We start from the raw sequence: 18341 nt of genomic DNA, 5'->3' as shown, positions 1-18341 counted from the left end.
TCAGAAAAATCATAAAGAATGTTGCTTTATTTTATTTCAAGCACACTTAATTCAAAGTGCTTCAGGTGTTTTGAACCTTGACCAGACCCGTTCAATCAATGTCAATGAGAGTTTATTGTTATAAACACAACAATGTACCAAAATTCTTACCACAGTTAATCAGGTATATAAGCTACATCAACAAAAAATAAATTATTACAATATGCCAAGACAGAAAAAGATATAATAAATATCAAATAATAAATAAATATTCACAGTTGTAGCTAATGCAAACAAAAAAAAAGACATTTCAGTTGTGCACAGATCTTTTGGAGGTCCAACGGTAGTTTATAGTAAGGGTGTGGGATATTCAAAAGTGTGAAAGTTATTGGATAAAAACTGTTCTTGTATCTAGAGATGCTGAACTTCAGGCTTCTGTACCTTCTGTCTAAAGGGAGCGATGATAACAGATTGATGAGGGTCCTTCATGATGATGACTGCTCTCTTGAGGCAGCATCTCACATAGCTATTTTCAGTGGATGATGGACTAGGCTAGGTATGCAGCCTTCTGTGTTTTGGGCATTTGAGTTCAGCAACCAGGCTGTGATCAAACCAGTTTGGTATACTTTCCACAGTACGTCTATAGAAGTTTTGTAGAGCATTAAATGACATGCCAAATCCTCACAGACTTCTTAGAAAGCAGAGGCATAAGTGTGCATTCTTCATAGTTGCCTCAATAAATTGGCTCCAGGAGAGGCCCTTCAACATGTGGACTCTCAAGAACTTGGTATTAACCCTCTCCATTGCTCTGCCATCAACGAAGACAGATCTGTGGTCTCTTGGCCTCCCCTTCCTAAGTCCATAACAGACTTTTTGGACTTGCTGATGTTGAGAGCAAGATTGATGATCTGGCTCAACACAACCAGATTCTTGATCTCCATCTGATTCATCATCTTGTTATTTGACTAACAACAGTGAAAATGACAGCGAATTTATAGATTGCACTGGAACCAAATTGACTGCATCTGAAGTACATAGTTTAATGCACCATTCTTCTCTCTTAGTTACATTTCTTTTGAATGAGGTGGTTAGATTACGAGGCTTAATCAGAATATGATTTTAAAAAAGTAATTTGAAGATGGTAATTAAAATATCAAAAAGATTTGCTTACACAAACTATTTTTCTGAAATCAAGATCAACAAAATGTGACTAAATAATGGCCATCTTTTCTATCCTTAGTATTAATGCAAGAGTCTCATCCTGTGCTCCCATAACGTAGAGCAGCCATTCTCTTTTTTTTAATGCAGCTCTATGGCCTCCCTTGGGGGGGGTAACAGCATATGCCAGTAAGCCTTGTTTTCTTTTCACCTCACGTAACAAATATTTTAAATATTTTTTATGTAGTCGGTAGGAGAGAAGTATGGAAACAAAAAACACTTGTCTGCTTCACAGGGAACAGGCCCATAAATTCTGAGCAGAATCCTCATGGGGCCATAGCCAAAAAAGATTGAGAATGGCCGACGTAGAGAATGAAATCCACCAAGAAAACAATAAAAAGACCATCAATCTTGTAAGGCCTCGTAACAATTTAAATTTAAAGGAATTTATCTACATATCTGAAGTTAAACACATCTATTTTCAGATTCAATGCAGAAAAACCTGAGGAACTAGAATATTTCCAATGCAAACTATTAATATCCAAACATTTAAAAATTGCTCCAACTGGTGAAAGTAACCAAAATTCACTCTGAGAGAACAGCATTTCTTTAGGCCCTCCAGTTAAGATAGTTCTTTTACTAGAAAATTGAGGAGATACTTGTCTAGGATAGGTCACTAGTGAAGTGAACTCCAAGGAACTCCGTGTCCTCATATCTCTCCACTACAGATGTTGGTGGTAGTGGAGGGTGGTCGTTCCTAGTCCTCCTGAAGTCCACGATCATCTCCTTCAACTTGTCCACTTTGAGACTCACCTTGTTACTCTCATACCATATTACAAGATTGTCGACTTCTTCTCTGTAGTGCGACTCATCATTGTTGTTGATGAGACCAATGATTATTGTGTCATCTGCAAACTCGATGACACTGCTGACTGCTGAAGCTGGATCTGGTGATGCAGATGTAGGTCAGAAGCATGAACAGGAGCGGGCTAGGCATACAGCCCTGAGGTGCGCTAGTGCTCAGCTTGATGGTGCTTGACATTCTGCTATCAACCCGGACAGACTGTGATCTTTCCGTTGACAAAAACATTCAGAAAACGGAACAATTTCAGTGGCAGGAACTGTCGCGAGTTTTGATAAATGTAAGCAAGTGGATTAAGTTCAAACCTAGTTTATTAACTATATACATTGGGGATGCAAAGTAACAGAACATGGTAACTGGAGTGAGCCAGCATAAAGAAACCTCCAGAACCCCAGTAACCTGGATATACAGGATATGAACACAGAGATTGGTCAACATCCCCTTTCCTTAGCTCATGCTCCATACCATGACAAAATTACCTTGTTAAACTTCAGTGCTTACAAAGTGTCACAGATGACCAATATTTAGCAGACATATTCATTAACTGAAATGACAACCATATTAGGTGAGAAGGATAAGAAAACGCTTTTCTACATGTAAACACTGGGCCTTTTCACACTGGAGGTAAAGTGAAGTTCCCTCCCGTGAATCTGCAGTGTGAAAAGGTCGACCTGGGAATTTTGAATGGGACTGTGGCCCTATCTACAAGGTAGAGCTGCGGACCTGGATAATTTTCCTGACCACCCTCTCCCTGTGATGTGTAAAGGCAAATAGGGCTAAGCAGGGGAAGCTTCGTGATGTCAAAGCTTGTGTCACAAAGGCGATTAAAATTAAAAGATTCATACCTCCTGACAACAGCAGGCCACTTCAGCATGTCACGATGGCAACACAATGCGGATGAATGGCCATCTTTGTTAACCATAATTCCTCATGCAGCTGGAACTGCTCTGCATTTGGCTTACTAACATGACATGAGTATGTTCTATACAGATTTTCAGTTGTGTTTGAGGGTGGCTCAGCTGGAGGCACCTCAACCTGAAACACCCCAGAGTCCATACTTTTTGGTCCCACAGTGTGGTTGTCTTTTGACCCAGGTCCAGGATCCTGAAAGTCAGTGTCACTTAGACTGGGCTTGACTGACGCAGGCTCGTCTACAGGTAGAATGTGTTGGCAATTCCTCCCGTATTGCTTTTCTTCTGAGTGAACAAGGTCTGGGCTCCTTGCAACTCTCCTTTATCAGCCAGTCCGTTTGTAACCTTGTGGGGTCTGCAACCTGACAACCTGTTCTTCCTTACTTCAGTCGAGCCCTCCTAAGCAGGAGTGACATAAATCAAAACAAGGATGGGAATCAGATTTGAATATTAGTATTGGTGATGAGAACTGGCCTGATTTATGTCAGGATTGCATGATCAATATAATTAATGTAAGATATAGATTGGTGCAATATAATTTTTTGAATCAGCTATATCTTACCCCGCAGAAACTAAATTCTAATATATTGGATATAAGTTTTACATGCGGTGAAAAAACTGGAACCTTTTACATTCCACCTGGTCATGCTCTAAAGTGAAACACTTTTGGGAAAATTTAAGAATTTTATTAAATCAAATCATTTGGAAACAATGACCAGAATTATTTCTCCTGGGAAATACTGTGGACATAAAATCTCAAATGAAACTGTCCACGTATCAATTAGAATTTCTTAAAATTGCATTGGTGGTGGTCAGGAAATGTTTTGCGGTTTCTTGGAAATCTGATTCCCCTCTGAATATAGCCCGATAGAATGCAGCAATGTTCCCCCGGAGAAAATTACTTACAATTTAAAGAAGAAGTATAATACATTTTTGCAGGTTTGGCAGCCATATTTGCAGAATGCAAATATATAGGGACACTTATTCTGTTTGGTTCTTTCCCCTACTAGAGATCTAGGTAAGGAAAGGAATTACCGGTATATCTTATGAACTGGAATCCAGATCCTGAAAGTTCCTTCTTTCTTGCTTTTTTGTTTTCCTTTCTTAATATCCATCTTCTCTTTTATTCTTTCTTCTACTCCTGGGCTTTGTTTGGGAGGGGGGATGGGATTGTTTGACGATATGGACAATTTGTACCATTGATCTTCTTTCATTTCAATTTATGTATTTATGGTTGTCTCTTGATGCATGCTGTCCATAAAATGAAAATAAAGTATTTAAAAAAAACTGTCCTTCCATTAAAGGCTGAAGTGGTTGGATTAATCTGTCATAGCACAATTTTTGTGACCGTCTCTTATTGAGAAGCTGGAATTTTACCTCTTGTGGCTTACGCATATGAGGTTCAAGTATCTTCCTTGAGACAGGGAGAGTAGTGTGTGCTTGCCATGACATTAGTCTTTGTGTAGGAGATCCTAGCATTGTTTTGTGGTATGTTTCTGAGATTTAGGAGGTTAAGGAAAACCAGTTCTATCTCTGTGAGATTTCTCCATGAATTGCTTGGTGCTGCGGACAGCTCTTTTAGCTAACTCTGGTGACACAAGTTAAGTCCCAATGTACAGCAAAGTCCTTGAACCGCTGGCTTGTAAACTGTCTGGCATTGTCTGATATGAGGATGTGGGGTGCTCCATGAACTGAAAAGTGACAATTGAGTTTTGTGATGACCATTGCTGAGGTAACATTACGAAGCAGATCAATTTCATACTAGCCTGAATACGAGTCCACTAGCACCTCGACCAAGGCAGGTCTGGAACTGGATGAAGGAGGAGCGGTTCCTTTTACTGGTGCTGTAACAGACAGAGCAAGACTGTATCTCCTTGTTGATGTCATCTGTCATTGTTGGCCAATCAACTGTGCTTCTTGCTCTCCTTTTAGTAGCTTCTGCACCAGGATGTCCTCTGTGCATAATGCTTTCTGCCCTTTCATAATGACTCCATTTTCAAGTTAGTTGGTCTCTGAAAGGAAAATAAGGACGATGCTGTTTGCTGGGTCACTCATGTCTGATGATAGCGCTGAATGTCTGCAGGGTTGTGTCATCAGCTGTGTGTCTCTTTAACTCCTCCAAGCTAGAAGAGGATATGTAGATGACTGTCATCACATCAAAGTTGTCTTCCTCATCAGCTTGCTGAACTATGGAACTCCTGAGAGCTTGAGACAGAGTGTCAGCCAGGTATATTTGTTTTCTGCTTTTATACACTTTTGAAGTCATAACATCATCCTTTGTAGTTTTGCCAGTGCTACATGTATAGGTTTCTTCAGTATAATGACCAGGAGCTGGTTGTCCGTTTCTATGGTCACCAGCTTGCCATAAATCTAATCATGGAATTTTGAACATGCAAAAACCACTGTCAACATATTTTTCAATCCGAGAGTATCTGATTTCTGTGTCAAATAGTGTTTGTGAAGCCACCCCCAGGAATCTTTGTGGAGATGGGACATCCCATGGTACTAGCATTTCTCTGATTGCTTTTGTTTTGGAGGGATCGGCTTTGAGGCCTTCACTTGTGACAACGTGACTAACATAGATGACCTGATTCAGATGGAACCTGTACTTGAGGGGATTAAGCTGCAAGTTCACCTCTCTAGCACGGTTGAGCACTTTTCTCAAATTGGCGTCGTGTTCTTCCACATTTTTTTCCTCCATTGATTATGTTGCCGACTATGATTGCACAGGGATATTCAGCAAAAATCTGTTCTATGAAGTGCTGGAACACTTCACTGGCAGAGTTGAGTCCAAATGGCATCCGTAGAAATCTGTAGTGACCAAAACAAGTGCTGAAGGTCTGAAGGTAGTTAGCAATGACAATTTGTGGTCAAGTTAAATCTGCCAAACCTCGCAGCTAAGACTGAAAACACACTTGCATTCGACATTTGTGTGGCCACTTCTTCCACAGTACGCTTAGGGTGATGTGGCCTTTTCAGAGCAGCATTCAGGTCTCTTGGATTGAGGCATATTTTGATTTCTTGTTTGTCCTTTTTGTTGACAGCAACCATAGAACATACCCAATCAGTTGGCTCAGAAATCGGAGTGATGACACTCAATTCCTGCATCCTGTCTAGCTCAGTTTTGACTCTGTCCTTCATAGCCACAGGCATGCGATGTGCAGGACGAACTACTGGTCTCACTTACAGTCAAGTCTCATCAAATAGGTAGCTTTCCAAGCTCACCAGAAAAAAGGTCGCTGTTTTGACAGATTATCCTCAGTGGAACTTAACTGGTGAAAGTCTTTGCTGAATGATACCAGCCCCATTTGAATGCATGTAGCCCGAGCAGTGGCAGAACATCCTCATGAACAAAGAAAAACAGCAACGTGTATAAGCATTCCTCTAAGTAGCTCTGCAACTTAACTGTACCAACCGTTTGGATTTTGCTACCCCATATGCAATAAGGCTTGTGGATTTAATGCATGCTCTTATTTGTTCTTCACTCTTTACTCACTCAAATGCCTTTGTTGATAAGACATTACATTTGGTGCATGTGTCAACTTTCATTTTAATTGAAGTGCCATTAACTTGCTCAGAGACAAAAGACATTATCTTTTATCTGTGCATCAGTTGAATCAACAGCCATTTGCAGAGTTATATCATTGACACAGCTCATACTTTTGTTTCCTCATGAACCTAGCCTGGACTGCATCAACATTTGTGACTGAGTGATGTGTAGAAGCCAGTGTTTTGTTAAGCTCTTCGGTCATCTTATGAATTTGACAGATGGAGATTGCCTTAGCTAATTTCAAATCCCTATCACGCAGTAGCACCTTTCTGATTTTGTGTATTAACTTGTGTCCTTCCATAGTAACGTTGGTTTGAGGGTTGCGCATCTCTCTAAATTTTCTCAAGGATCCTCTTTGGATTCCGTGGGAACGAGGAATGGTCCTCTCTCGCCAAGATCTATCACTTCTCCCATGTACACACGGCCTCTGGTCCCGCTTGATTGAGGAGAATGTATGCTTGAGTACGGGCTGGTTTGTCAGAGTGTGCCGCCGCAACAAAAATATCATATTCTTGTTCAAAGATCTGCCAGTTTTCAGCGATGTGGTTCGAGCCTCCGGAATCCATCTGCCGCATTCACTGTGTTATCTTTGCTCAAAAAAAATACTGGAAGTAAAACATTAAGCTTGAAAAGTTAGGGACATCCCACTTCTGACACCATGTTCTGAGGTTGATAAATTAAAGCAAGTGGTTAATTTCAAACCTAGTTTATTAACAGTATACATCAAGGATACAAAGTAACAGGACATGGCCATTGGAGTGCGCCAGCATAAAAAAATCCCCCGGAACCCCAGTAACCCAGATATACAAGATATGAACAAAGTGACTGATCTACAGGAATGTTACTGGAAGGGATTCTGATGCACAGGATCTATCTGTATTTGGACTGATTAGGGATAGACAGCATGGCTTCATGCATGAGAAATTTAATTCAGTATTTTTGAAGAGGTAACCATGAGGATTGATTATGGCAAGGAAATAGACATTTTCTACCTAGACTTTAACAAGGTCTTTGACAAGTTCCCATATGGTAGACCTGCCTGAAAAGTTAGATCACATGTGAGCTGGACAATCTCATATAAACATGGCCTGGTGATAGGAGACAGAAGATGGTACTGGAAGATTGCTTTTCAGCTATGAGACCAGTGTGTGGTAGGAATCAGTTCTGGGTCCACTGTTAATTATCAACTATGTGAATGATTTGGACGAGAATGTAGTTGATACAGTTTGTAAATCTGCAGGTGACACAAACAAGGAAGAAGATAATCTAGATAAAACGGGATTAAGATCAATTGGGAAAGTGTACCAAGGAATAGAGGATGAAATTTTGTATTTTGGGAAGTTAACCCAGGGCAGGATATACACAGTAAATGTTTGGGCCCTGGAGAGTATTGAAGAACACTCCAAAAGTAGAGGCATAAAGATTAACATGAGAGGGAAACATTTAAAGGGGATTCTCAAGGAAACTCCCCCCCCACCCCACACAAGGTGTGATGGGTATGTGATACGAAGTGCCATATCAAATGGTATAGATGAGTACAATCATGAAGTTTAAAGACATTGAAATAGGTACATGGATAGGAAGAGTTTACAGGGATATGGGCCAACTGAGGGCAATATGACTACCCTCAGTCGATGACTGGCTGAATAGATGGGTGCCATGCAACTGTAAGACTATTAAATATGCACTTATTTTTAGAAAACTTCTTAATAAAGGTTTTAAACATTTGTATTGTTACTTTCTATCTTTTTAACTCCTTTGGGCATCTGCATTTTATCTTACTGAACTACAAAGCCTACTTTAATCTGATATTTAAAAAATGCAATCACAAATCCAAGTGATATATTCAAAAGTGGCATAATATTAGAATATTTCCCAATAGTTCCTACAAGTATGATATTTCTTTCAATGTGTCAAATTTTAAGTACTATATTTTTATTTAAGACCAAAATATTGGAAAGCAAGACTATTTGCCATTAACCAGTGAAGAAAAGAGGAATAATTATCACGCTGCCAGCATATTGAAATGATTTCTACTTTATCAGGATCACAAAGTCAGAATATTAGCAGAAAAATCAGGCAGTTCCTTGGCTGCATTTCCCCCATCGTTCGTGCTGATCCCATTTATCTGCATTTTGCCCACTCCTATCAATTTACCTGTCTGAATGCTTTTTGAATATCACAATGGTTTTTGATTCTACCACTTCCTCTACAGCTCACTTCATGAACCCTCTACTTAATTTCAGTAGTCATCCATAAACACCCCAAGAACTTACCAGACAAGCAAAGAATGGGCAAAGTGAAATATATGCAGAGTTTAATTGATTATGGAGAGTCAAAAGGCCAAGAAACACCAAAATGACAGATGACTTTAATTGAGTGAGCAAGGTTGCAGGACGGGTCATCGGAATATAATTGAAAGGAAAAGCTTATTGCACTTCTCCCTCCATAATACAAATTCAAATAGTATCATGGTTAGAATTCATTTTATACGGGATGTTATACTGTTTATCTACATTGCTCAATAATAGATATTGTGCAGCAAAACCTTGACTTGCAACAATACAATGGTGAAACTTATCTAATAAATTTAAAAGGATGATTCCTCTTATTGAATTATTTCACAGCTCTTAATCACAGGCAAAAGGTCAGTATCCTACAATGAGCAACTCATCACCTGATATCGCAAGCACAAAACAAGTTCTTGAAAAACTCAGCAAATTAGGCAGCATCTTTGAATGGAAAATGACAATCAAACATTTCAAGTCAAGACAAATAATATAAAAAGGTAAGAGGAGAAGTGGGGCAAGAACTGGAAAGTGAAAGGTGGATTTAGGTGAGGAGGAGTTGAATGGCAAATAGTCAGGTGGGGATAAAAAGTGATAAAGGACGACAGATTATGGAAATTGATCAGAAGGGAGGGTGAATGGTTGAACCAAATGAAGGAAGGTGGGCAGATGAAAATGGTGGGGGAAGTGGGAAGACTGTGTGTGGAATAAGTGGATGAGGGGGAAAAAAAGTTAACAGCAGGATGTGTGAGAGGACCTGGGTAGATCAGTAGAAAGAAAGGACAGAAAGGGTACAGGTTTCCTGAAAATGTTCGTGACTTTGTACAGAACACAAAGTGATGTTCTTTTGTGTTTAGCCTTATCCTTGTAGTGGAGGACAGACAGGTGGGTAGGGAATGGGTTGCAAACAGAAGCTCACGAAGACGGTGGACAGAACACTGATGTTCGGCAAAGTCTGCATGCTGGTTACATTGGGTGCACTGAAAACAATGAACAAGGTTGGAGAGATGCATGGAAATCTGCCCATTTCCTCCCCCCATCCCGCTGTTAACATGCACCACCTGTCTAATTTGGTTCCACTCTTCTCCTTCCTTTCTCCTCTGATTTAATAATTGTTTACCCTTTGATGCCCCACCTCCCAGCATTTGGCACTATTTACATTCTTCCCTTTTAAAAAAAAATTTGAGATTAGATGATATCAGATGGCAGGGGAAAGAAACAAAAATTCACCCTTCTTGATGTTCACCCAATCCACTCTCATTAATCTCATTTTTCATCATTACAGGAACTTGTGAAGACTTCTTCAAAGGCACTTGCTGCAACTCACATTAAAAAAAACTAACCTACAAATTCACCTCAAGGATGTTGGCGAAAACCTACCGGGGACAAACATTACCTAAGTTGATGGAAGGAGAAGGAAAGAAAAGAATGGACTCAGTAGAATTTCTGGTGTATTTTTGTTGAATGACAACATTGTCTGACGGGTTTAATGCAACCTAGATTGTATACCTAAAATGGATGAGGGGGGTGTGGGGGGAGGGAGGGGGGGGGGGGAGAAAAAGTCACTGTATATGTGTGAAAAAGAAAAAGTGTGTATCATGGCTAATGTGATTTATGGTGTGAAAAATAAAATAGAAAAAAAAAGATGTTGGCCTTACTACTGATGCTTACTTCCGATTAAAATAAATACAAATAAAACATCAACCCTGATTTGTGGTTTTTAATCATTACAATTAGGTAGGTCCAGGTATATAACTGACAAGCCTAGTTCCAAAGGCTGTTTTTTTTTAAAAGGCCCTTCCTCAAACGGTACAGGATCATAAAAGTAAGTTAAAAAAGACAAACAGATCACTGTTGAATGTGTGTTACAAAGAGTAGCACAATTCATTGTACACTTGCAACTGAACAGCCGAAAAACCTGAAATAACAGGCTCCATACATTAGGTTGGGTATAATTTTCTGATGAATTAAATAATTAGGGTGTAGAAAAAGCTTTACATTCATCAAGTTGATTGATGATGAGCAAAGAGGGGAAAGGGGTTCAAATGCAGAGAATTATATGTAATGAGCCATACAGCATAGTCTCAATTTTGGCAAGAAATCGAGTAGTAACTAGTTTAACATTAAAAAGGTATTATATCCAGCATGGTTGGTTTAGCAGTTAGCTCAACGCCTTTACAGTGGCAGCGATCGGGACTGGGGTTTGGATCCCGCCCCGTCTGTAAGGAGTTTGTACGTTCTCCCCATGTCTGCGTGGGTTTTTCCCAGGGGCTCCAGTTTCCTCTCATTGTTTGAAATGTACCTGAGGAGTAAGTTAATCGGGTGTAAATTGGGAAGCAAGGACTCATGAGTCGAAATGGCCTGTAACTGTGCTGTATGTCTAAATTTAAAAAAAATAAATATGAACCACCAGGAAAATGGATTAATGGATTTGAATTTATGGGCATTACAGAAAAGCTAATACATTTCTGGTTTGGAATTAATTTTTTTTTAAGTACTTGGAGGACAATGAAAAAATGTGGTTCTGGTGATGAGATGGAGGATATAACGATGACAATAAAAAATAACAGTAGTGTGGAATGATTTACACACAAGAACAGGAAACAGAATTTGTTTGGGTGGAGGCATAAGGACATACTATTTAATGGCAAATAGTCTTGTTTTCCAATATTTTGGTATGTCCTTTACATGAGATGTAAACAGCAACAGTATTGTTGGAAAAAGTATAAGTATTAAGTTTATAGCAAAAGTCAAAAAATAATCATGGGAACTTCAATCTCTGTACAACCTGGACATTATCAAATGGATAACTAGTTTGGAGGATACATGTTTTGTAAAATCTGGCATTAAAATGAGAACAGGTATTTACATATAAAGAATAACAAACATTACCAAGCACATAGGATTAGTTATATGACAGAAATAAATAGGTTACAGAAAACATGAATGCACCCCCCCTACTCAATTTATTGACCATCTATTTTAATAACCAAGAAGAAAAGACCGAATATATTACTGATAATTCAAAGTTCATTGTGAAAATTACTTTGGGATAAATCAAAAGTCTGGAAAAACAGACAGATGAAGTGAACAATAAGATGAGCTTAACTTTTACATATCAATGGTTCCATTGTAGAAAGCCCAAAGTTCTTTGGTGTGCATATAAAGAACAACCTATCCTGGACCCACAACACCTCGTTAAGTCAGGAAGGAGCAGCAGTATCTACACTTCCAAAGGAGGTTGAGAAGGGCAAGGTGACTAGCTCCCATCTTGACAATTTTTTTTACAGGAACACAACTGTCTGGTTGCATCATTGCGTGGTATGATTGATACAAAGCATCGGACCGGAAGTGAATACGAGGATCATCAAAACAGCCATGAAGATCACTGGGGTCTCCCTTTCCTCTATTGACAACATTTACCAGAAGCATTGGTTTAGCAGGGCTCAAGGATTAATTGAGGATCCTTTCCATCCTGCACACAGTACCTTCAACCCACTACCATCAAAGAGATAGTACAAGATCAAAATCAGGACTGCCAGGCAGGGAAATAGCTTTTTCCCGCAGGCAGTGAGATTAATGAACAGTATCCTGTAAGCGAGTAAATTATTCCAAATATTTCTTATTAAAATTATATGTGTGTGTGTGTGCGCGCACACGCGCTCTGTGTATTGTGTGTGCATGTGTGCGCACCATGGTCCAGAGAAACACTGTTTTGTCTGGTTGGATATGTGCATTCAGAGGATAATAACTCATTGTCACAGCTATCCAGAACTCTCGATCTCACTGTACAAATATGCATTGGTGATGATATTAATTTATTCATTGGATATTAAGATAGGGGCAGTTTTTGAAAATAAATTAGCAAAGTTGGTACTACACCCAAAGCTGACAAAAAGGGTGATTTTATTAAAGCATACAATTCCGAGTCAATAACATGGTAGATATTGGATGGTTATGGTCTCCTCTACATCAGAGACTGATAGATCACTTTTTTGAGCACCTCAGCTCTGTCTGCCACAATATCATGGATCTCCCAGTGGTCACCCTGGTACGTCCTCTTCCCAGATATAGACAATAAGACAGGTGTAACTTCATGTGATTAAAGATTTCAGTAGGGAAACCAGTTTGTGTTTTGATATGGCCTTCTTGATGTCTTGCTCAACAGTGACAGTAGGGTGGTTCAAGTAGGTTACTGTAGGATGGAGTCAAGAACACTCTCATCAGGACAACAGTGCAGTTGAGGAGGTTTTGCTGCTTCCTGCAGGTGATGACTGCCCATCTCCAATAAGTTACACTGATTCTTGGCATTTAGTGGAGTGGGAATTTGGGCCAGAGATGGTTCTCACAGCATTGAAGACCCCACAATGATGTGGCTACCAGAAAGCTGCTGAACTTCAAGAAGTGGAATATCTGCATTGATGGTCTGGAACCTCTGATAGGTGACTACTCAAAATCGGAAGGAAGAATGCACCCAGAGGCTATGCCTGAGTGGAAGGAGTACACCATTTTACAAACTGCCTACTCAGCAGCCCCATCAATGGAAGAGTCAGTGGTTCTCTCAATGGCCTCTTTTACCCCTCAAAAAAATCTGAGTTAAAGCAAGTCATCTATGATCCCATGAGAAGGCCCAAGAAAGGAATAAGTCAAACTTCAGGTAACAACAGTATAAAGGGTCAGGAATGCTAAAGCATTGAAGGTCGGAGAGAATTTATAGAAAGAAGATTCTTGTGGTCTCGATCACAAGTGTGAAATAATAGCAGGGGGTGGAAATGGCAAAGTGTGTGGTCGTGACTGTCGGTGGCACAAATGCAATGAAAGTAATCACTTGGGTATTTTATTTACACGCAGAATCCAGGACCGGTGCAACGCAGGGAGGAGATGGAAATGTTCATCTCGTGGTTTAAAAGCAACATGTTCGTCTCAAATATCTAGGGTTCTGTTTGTTTTCAAGATGAACGGATATTTCCGTGAGCAAAGCCACGTTTTAGTCCGCAATTCGGTTCACGCTTGTTCCTCGGTTGGAGGACGCGTGAAATGGCAAAATCTTCAGAAGGTCGCTTAATCTCTTTCGCGTCCAAGCGAACTCCTCCACGAGGTTCGTTTCCGCTGCTATCGACCGGTGTCGGAAACCCACCAGGGATCCAATTTGCATCACACGACGGGGAAGGTTGAACGCCTTCGCTCGTCCGACGGGAGGCGGATGTTACGCCACTGAAGTTGCCCACACCGCTTTAACCAGTGCGCTCTTTAATCCGACTCAAATTCAGATTCGCCGAGGGTTAAATAGCCGGAGTGTGGTGTGAACTCAGCCCTTCTCCTTGAACCAACAAACCAATTTCCCTCCCCGAGCCGGCCCAGATCGCCGACCATCTGCCCCTCCACCAAGTGACATGGGAACAGCCACTCGCTCCAGGCTCTCCGCCCTGCCTCCCGACGACTTGTTTACAAACAGGCCTGTCGGCCTTCAGCCCGTCGGGGAAAACGTGGCAAGTCCCTACCCCGGGACACGCCATCTCCGTCCAGCAGAACCCGAATAAGGCATTTTCGCCCGCGGGATGTGCGGTGACCGAGTGAATGCGGCTCCTTCCTCTCGTCGCCCGGTCCTGCTCGTGTTGTGGCCCGTGAACTGGGCCGAGACGGCGCTCGCCTTCACGGGCCCAAGCCACTCTTTGCCGCCAGCGCCTCGGGGGGGTTTTGACAAGCCTGAGGAGACCGAGCCCGTGTTTTCTTCAAAACCACCCCGAATCTCCCCGACCCTAGCCCTCACCTGGCGCCATTGGCTCCATTCCCGCCGCTCTCGATTCCCGATTAATATCGCACCCGACTTCCCACCGAACGACGCTTCAGCCCGAACGACTGCGCATGTCCCCCACCACCCACCCGGCGAATGCGCATGCGCGGACCCGGGAGCTTTAAACGACGGGGCGCGTGCACGGCCAGCAGGACAGGGACCGAGCGTTCAGGGGTTCGAGCTTGAGAAGGAAAACGCGAAAGGCTGCAGACACGTGCTTGAAGTAAAAAACAAAATGCTGGAGAAACAGCAAAAGATAGAGATACATGACCGACATTTCCAGCTTGAGCCCTTCATCAAGGGAGGAGCAAAAATGTAGACGTTAATGAAGGGGTTCTGCGAAGAACACAGATCCTGCCTACATTTTGCCAAAAAATGTTGGTTACATAGCTTTATCTTTGCTCTTTAAAGGACACTGTTTCACCCACTGAATTTCTCCAGCATGGTGTGTTTACAGGGGTTCTATTTTATTGGCAACTTGAGTACAAGATATTTATTCAGGTTGGATCAGCAGTGGCGCTCATTAATTACTTTTTCTGCGTGCACTTGATTGAGACCTTCTGTGAAATGCAATTTATGGTTTTCGGTCAGCTAAATAGATATGACAGGGAAAGACAGCAGTAAATGATAACCATTGTAATGTGGATTTTAAAAGTGCTTTGGACTTCAAAGCAGTGTAGCAATTGTTTGAGAATATCTACCTCACAAATGGAAACAATATTTAAACATTATTAATAAACCTATTATCAATAGGTGTGTTACCTTGAATTTCCATCATGCAATCAAGTAACTTAAACGGTGGAGAAGTGTCAGTTCCGCTCGCATTTTTAAATGGGAGACATTGAATCATTAAATATCTGAATTTATCAACGTTTGTTGTAACAGAAAATAAATTAACTAAATAAAATAAATATATATATATTTTTAAAAGCAGATGCATAAAATGTGTTCTGTAAATACAAAAAACATGCAGGAGACTGCAGATGTCGAAATCTGAAGAAAAACAGTGTACTGGAAGAACTCAGCAGCTCCACCTGCTGAGTTCCTCCAGCAGATTGTGTTCTGTAAATATTTTAGTATCTTGACACATAATTTTATGTTCATTGTTACAATAATTTGCTTTAACACCCAAAATGTCTGTAGTAATTAAACGATGTGACTTTATTTGTCCCGCTATAGTTAATAAGTCACTTAAAATGTTCTACGTTTAATTCAAGTATTCTAGATGCTTTATAAATGTTTTGTTGCATCATTTAATCATTTTCAAAACATAACATTGATAAATGAAGGAGCTCAGTGACAACATATTTTTGAAAACTTTTTTGTTTACTAGAGTGATGACAAAGGCAATCAACAATTAATTATAACCATATAATAAATGACCTTCCAAATTCTGAGAACATCTTGGCATTCTAAGAAACCTTGGCATTCTAAGAAACCTTCAGAATATGAACAGCACAAAGTTAATGCAATGTAGGTATTTGTGGAAACTTCAGGCACAAGTGATTAAATTAGTGCAATTATATTGAGACTGAATAGAAAACCATAGTATTAAAAGAACATACATAGTGATCAAACAAGCAAGATGTCAGATTATGTTATAATTTACTGTAGATTAGGATTTGACCCCTTACTTGAAAATATGATACACTTCAGCATGAAATAACTGGAACATCCTGCAGATAAGACTACATCACTTTAACAAACAAAAATCAATATGTTATATTCCATCCTACTGAGTAATTTCCTACGTATCAATTTTAAAGATACTAGGATTGCTGTGGATGGGGAAAAAATGCAATCAACAAGATAATGTAAAGTAATCAGTGCCTTTTCTGATAGTATGTTTTTGATTTTTAAACAGTAAATGTTTGAAATCCATTTTTGTCACTAGAACCACAAACTGCTCATCGTACTCCCCTTCCAATAATCAATTCTACAGAGGACAATGGAACAAGTTATTGGAGGAAATTACAAATGGTGGCTGGTACTATTAGCATCAATTCAAGACACAAATACAAACTTATACTCCAATAATGAAATTGTTGTTCCCTTTTATTATTTCACTACAACTATTTTTAATGAAAACAAACAAGATCAACAATCCTGAAGGTATAAGATACTTGACAAAATAAATAATTGATTAATAAAGTGTAGCCCAAGCCTTGGGGTAAATTTTCATTGTTCTCAGCATTGTAATGCGGGTACATATATTTTGAATTTGAACTTGCATCTCCATAGTTTTTCAATTTTTTTGAAGCTAAAATGGACAATGAAGATTTTGCCAAAGGTTTCTTTGGAAAATGCTCATTCAATTATTGTTGCAGAAGTATCTACATTCAATTTTGGGCTGTGATGATAGGATTAAGACATTTTCTATTTATGAATGTAAAGTTTCCATGTTTTGGTTGAAGAATTGGGTGATACACTGGATATTTACCAGCACTCTTGGCGTCACATTCCATCTTATTAGTATCTGTTGAAAATTAAAATATTAAAAAATGTTACGTTTTCAATTTCTAGTCAATTTGACTAGAAACCAAGGCTTCCATATTGCTGATTTGGGGGAAAAGGAATATTGTTTCTCTAATAATTTAGAGAATGTTCCTACTTTATAGATCTGTACATTACAAATAACTGAAAAGAAAGCTGTTATTCTCCAAAGATACTTATTTCAACATCCAAGCTTTTGATTAGGCTATTTTTTTCTGTAAAATAATAATTTCATACCAATAACATTTTTGTTATTTATGAAAGCTAAAACTTCTATATGTAAGCTTTAAACTTTCATTTTTCTCCCATATTATTCAGGGATAGAAAAATGTTACGAGCCCAGAGGACCCCAAAACCCAGCAGCAATAGATATTCACCAAGACAAATGGTTACTTATTCAAAAGTTGCTTTTAATTATCTTTAAACATAAAAACAGAATCACACTTTAACTTATCACTATTGACTATTGGCAGTCTCTTCAATCTGAGGCGCCTGCAAGCTCACACCAAGACACAAGAGCAACTCGTCCGTGAACTACTCTTTGCAGACAATGCCGCTTTAGTTGCCCATTCAGAGCCAGCTCTTCAGCGCTTGACATCCTTTTTTGCGGAAATTGCCAAAATGTTTGGCCTGGAAGTCAGCCTGAAGAAAACTGAGGTCCTCCATCAGCCAGCTCCCCACCATGACTACCAGCCCCCCCACATCTCCATCGGGCACACAAAACTCAAAAACAGTCAACCTATCTCGGCTGCACCATTTCATCGGATGCAAGGATCGACAACAGACTCGCCAAGGCAAATAGCGCCTTTGGAAGACTACACAAAAGAGTCTGGAAAAACAACCAACTGAAAAACCTCAAAGATTAGCGTATACAGAGCCGTTGTCATACCCACACTCCTGTTCGGCTCTGAATCATTGGTCCTCTACCGGCATCACCTACGGCTTTTAGAACACTTCCACCAGCGTTGTCTCCACTCCATCTTCAATATTCATTGGAGCGACTTCATCACCAACATCGAAGTACTCGAGATGGCAGAGACCGACAGCATCAAATCCACGCTGCTGAAGATCCAACTGCACTGGGTAGATCACGTCTCCAAGATCGTGTTATATGGCGAGCTCTCCACTGGCCACCGAGACAGAGGTGCACCAAAGAAGAGGTACAAGGATTGCCTAAAGAAATCTCTTGGTGCCTGCCACATTGACCACCGCCAGTGGGCTGATATCACCTCAAACCGTGCATCTTGGCACCTCACAGTTCGGCGGGCAGCAACCTCCTTTGAAGAAGACCGCAGAGCCCACTTCA

The 18341-nt window shown here is 40.2% G+C and overlaps 1 protein-coding gene and 1 long non-coding RNA gene across 5 annotated transcripts in view; one reads left to right on the top strand and one right to left on the bottom strand.

Annotated features, from left to right (window-relative positions):
* The window catches only part of ago4 (argonaute RISC component 4), a 71945-nt gene extending 57341 nt beyond the window's left edge, over positions 1–14604 (bottom strand). For 2 of the 4 annotated variants that reach the window (XM_069895681.1, XM_069895682.1), the window contains exon 1: positions 1778–1932. In XM_069895681.1, the coding sequence (XP_069751782.1) occupies positions 1778–1850 (73 nt within the window). In that variant the 5' untranslated portion in view covers positions 1851–1932. Of the gene's footprint in view, positions 1–1777; positions 1933–3945; positions 4012–14518 lie in introns of those variants that run through there. The other 2 variants (XM_069895684.1, XM_069895685.1) reach the window with 2 other exon arrangements.
* Positions 2067–10292, top strand: LOC138741495 (uncharacterized). Its single transcript, XR_011343542.1, has 3 exons — positions 2067–2279; positions 9088–9248; positions 10034–10292. It is a non-coding gene; the product is annotated as an uncharacterized lncRNA (long non-coding RNA).
* Positions 14605–18341: the final 3737 nt, after the last annotated feature.

This window comes from Narcine bancroftii, chromosome 8 (genome assembly GCF_036971445.1).
Source record: "Narcine bancroftii isolate sNarBan1 chromosome 8, sNarBan1.hap1, whole genome shotgun sequence".
Lineage (NCBI taxonomy): Eukaryota > Metazoa > Chordata > Chondrichthyes > Torpediniformes > Narcinidae > Narcine > Narcine bancroftii.
Note: the sequence above shows the minus strand (reverse complement) of the source record. Positions and strands in the feature narration are given on the sequence as shown.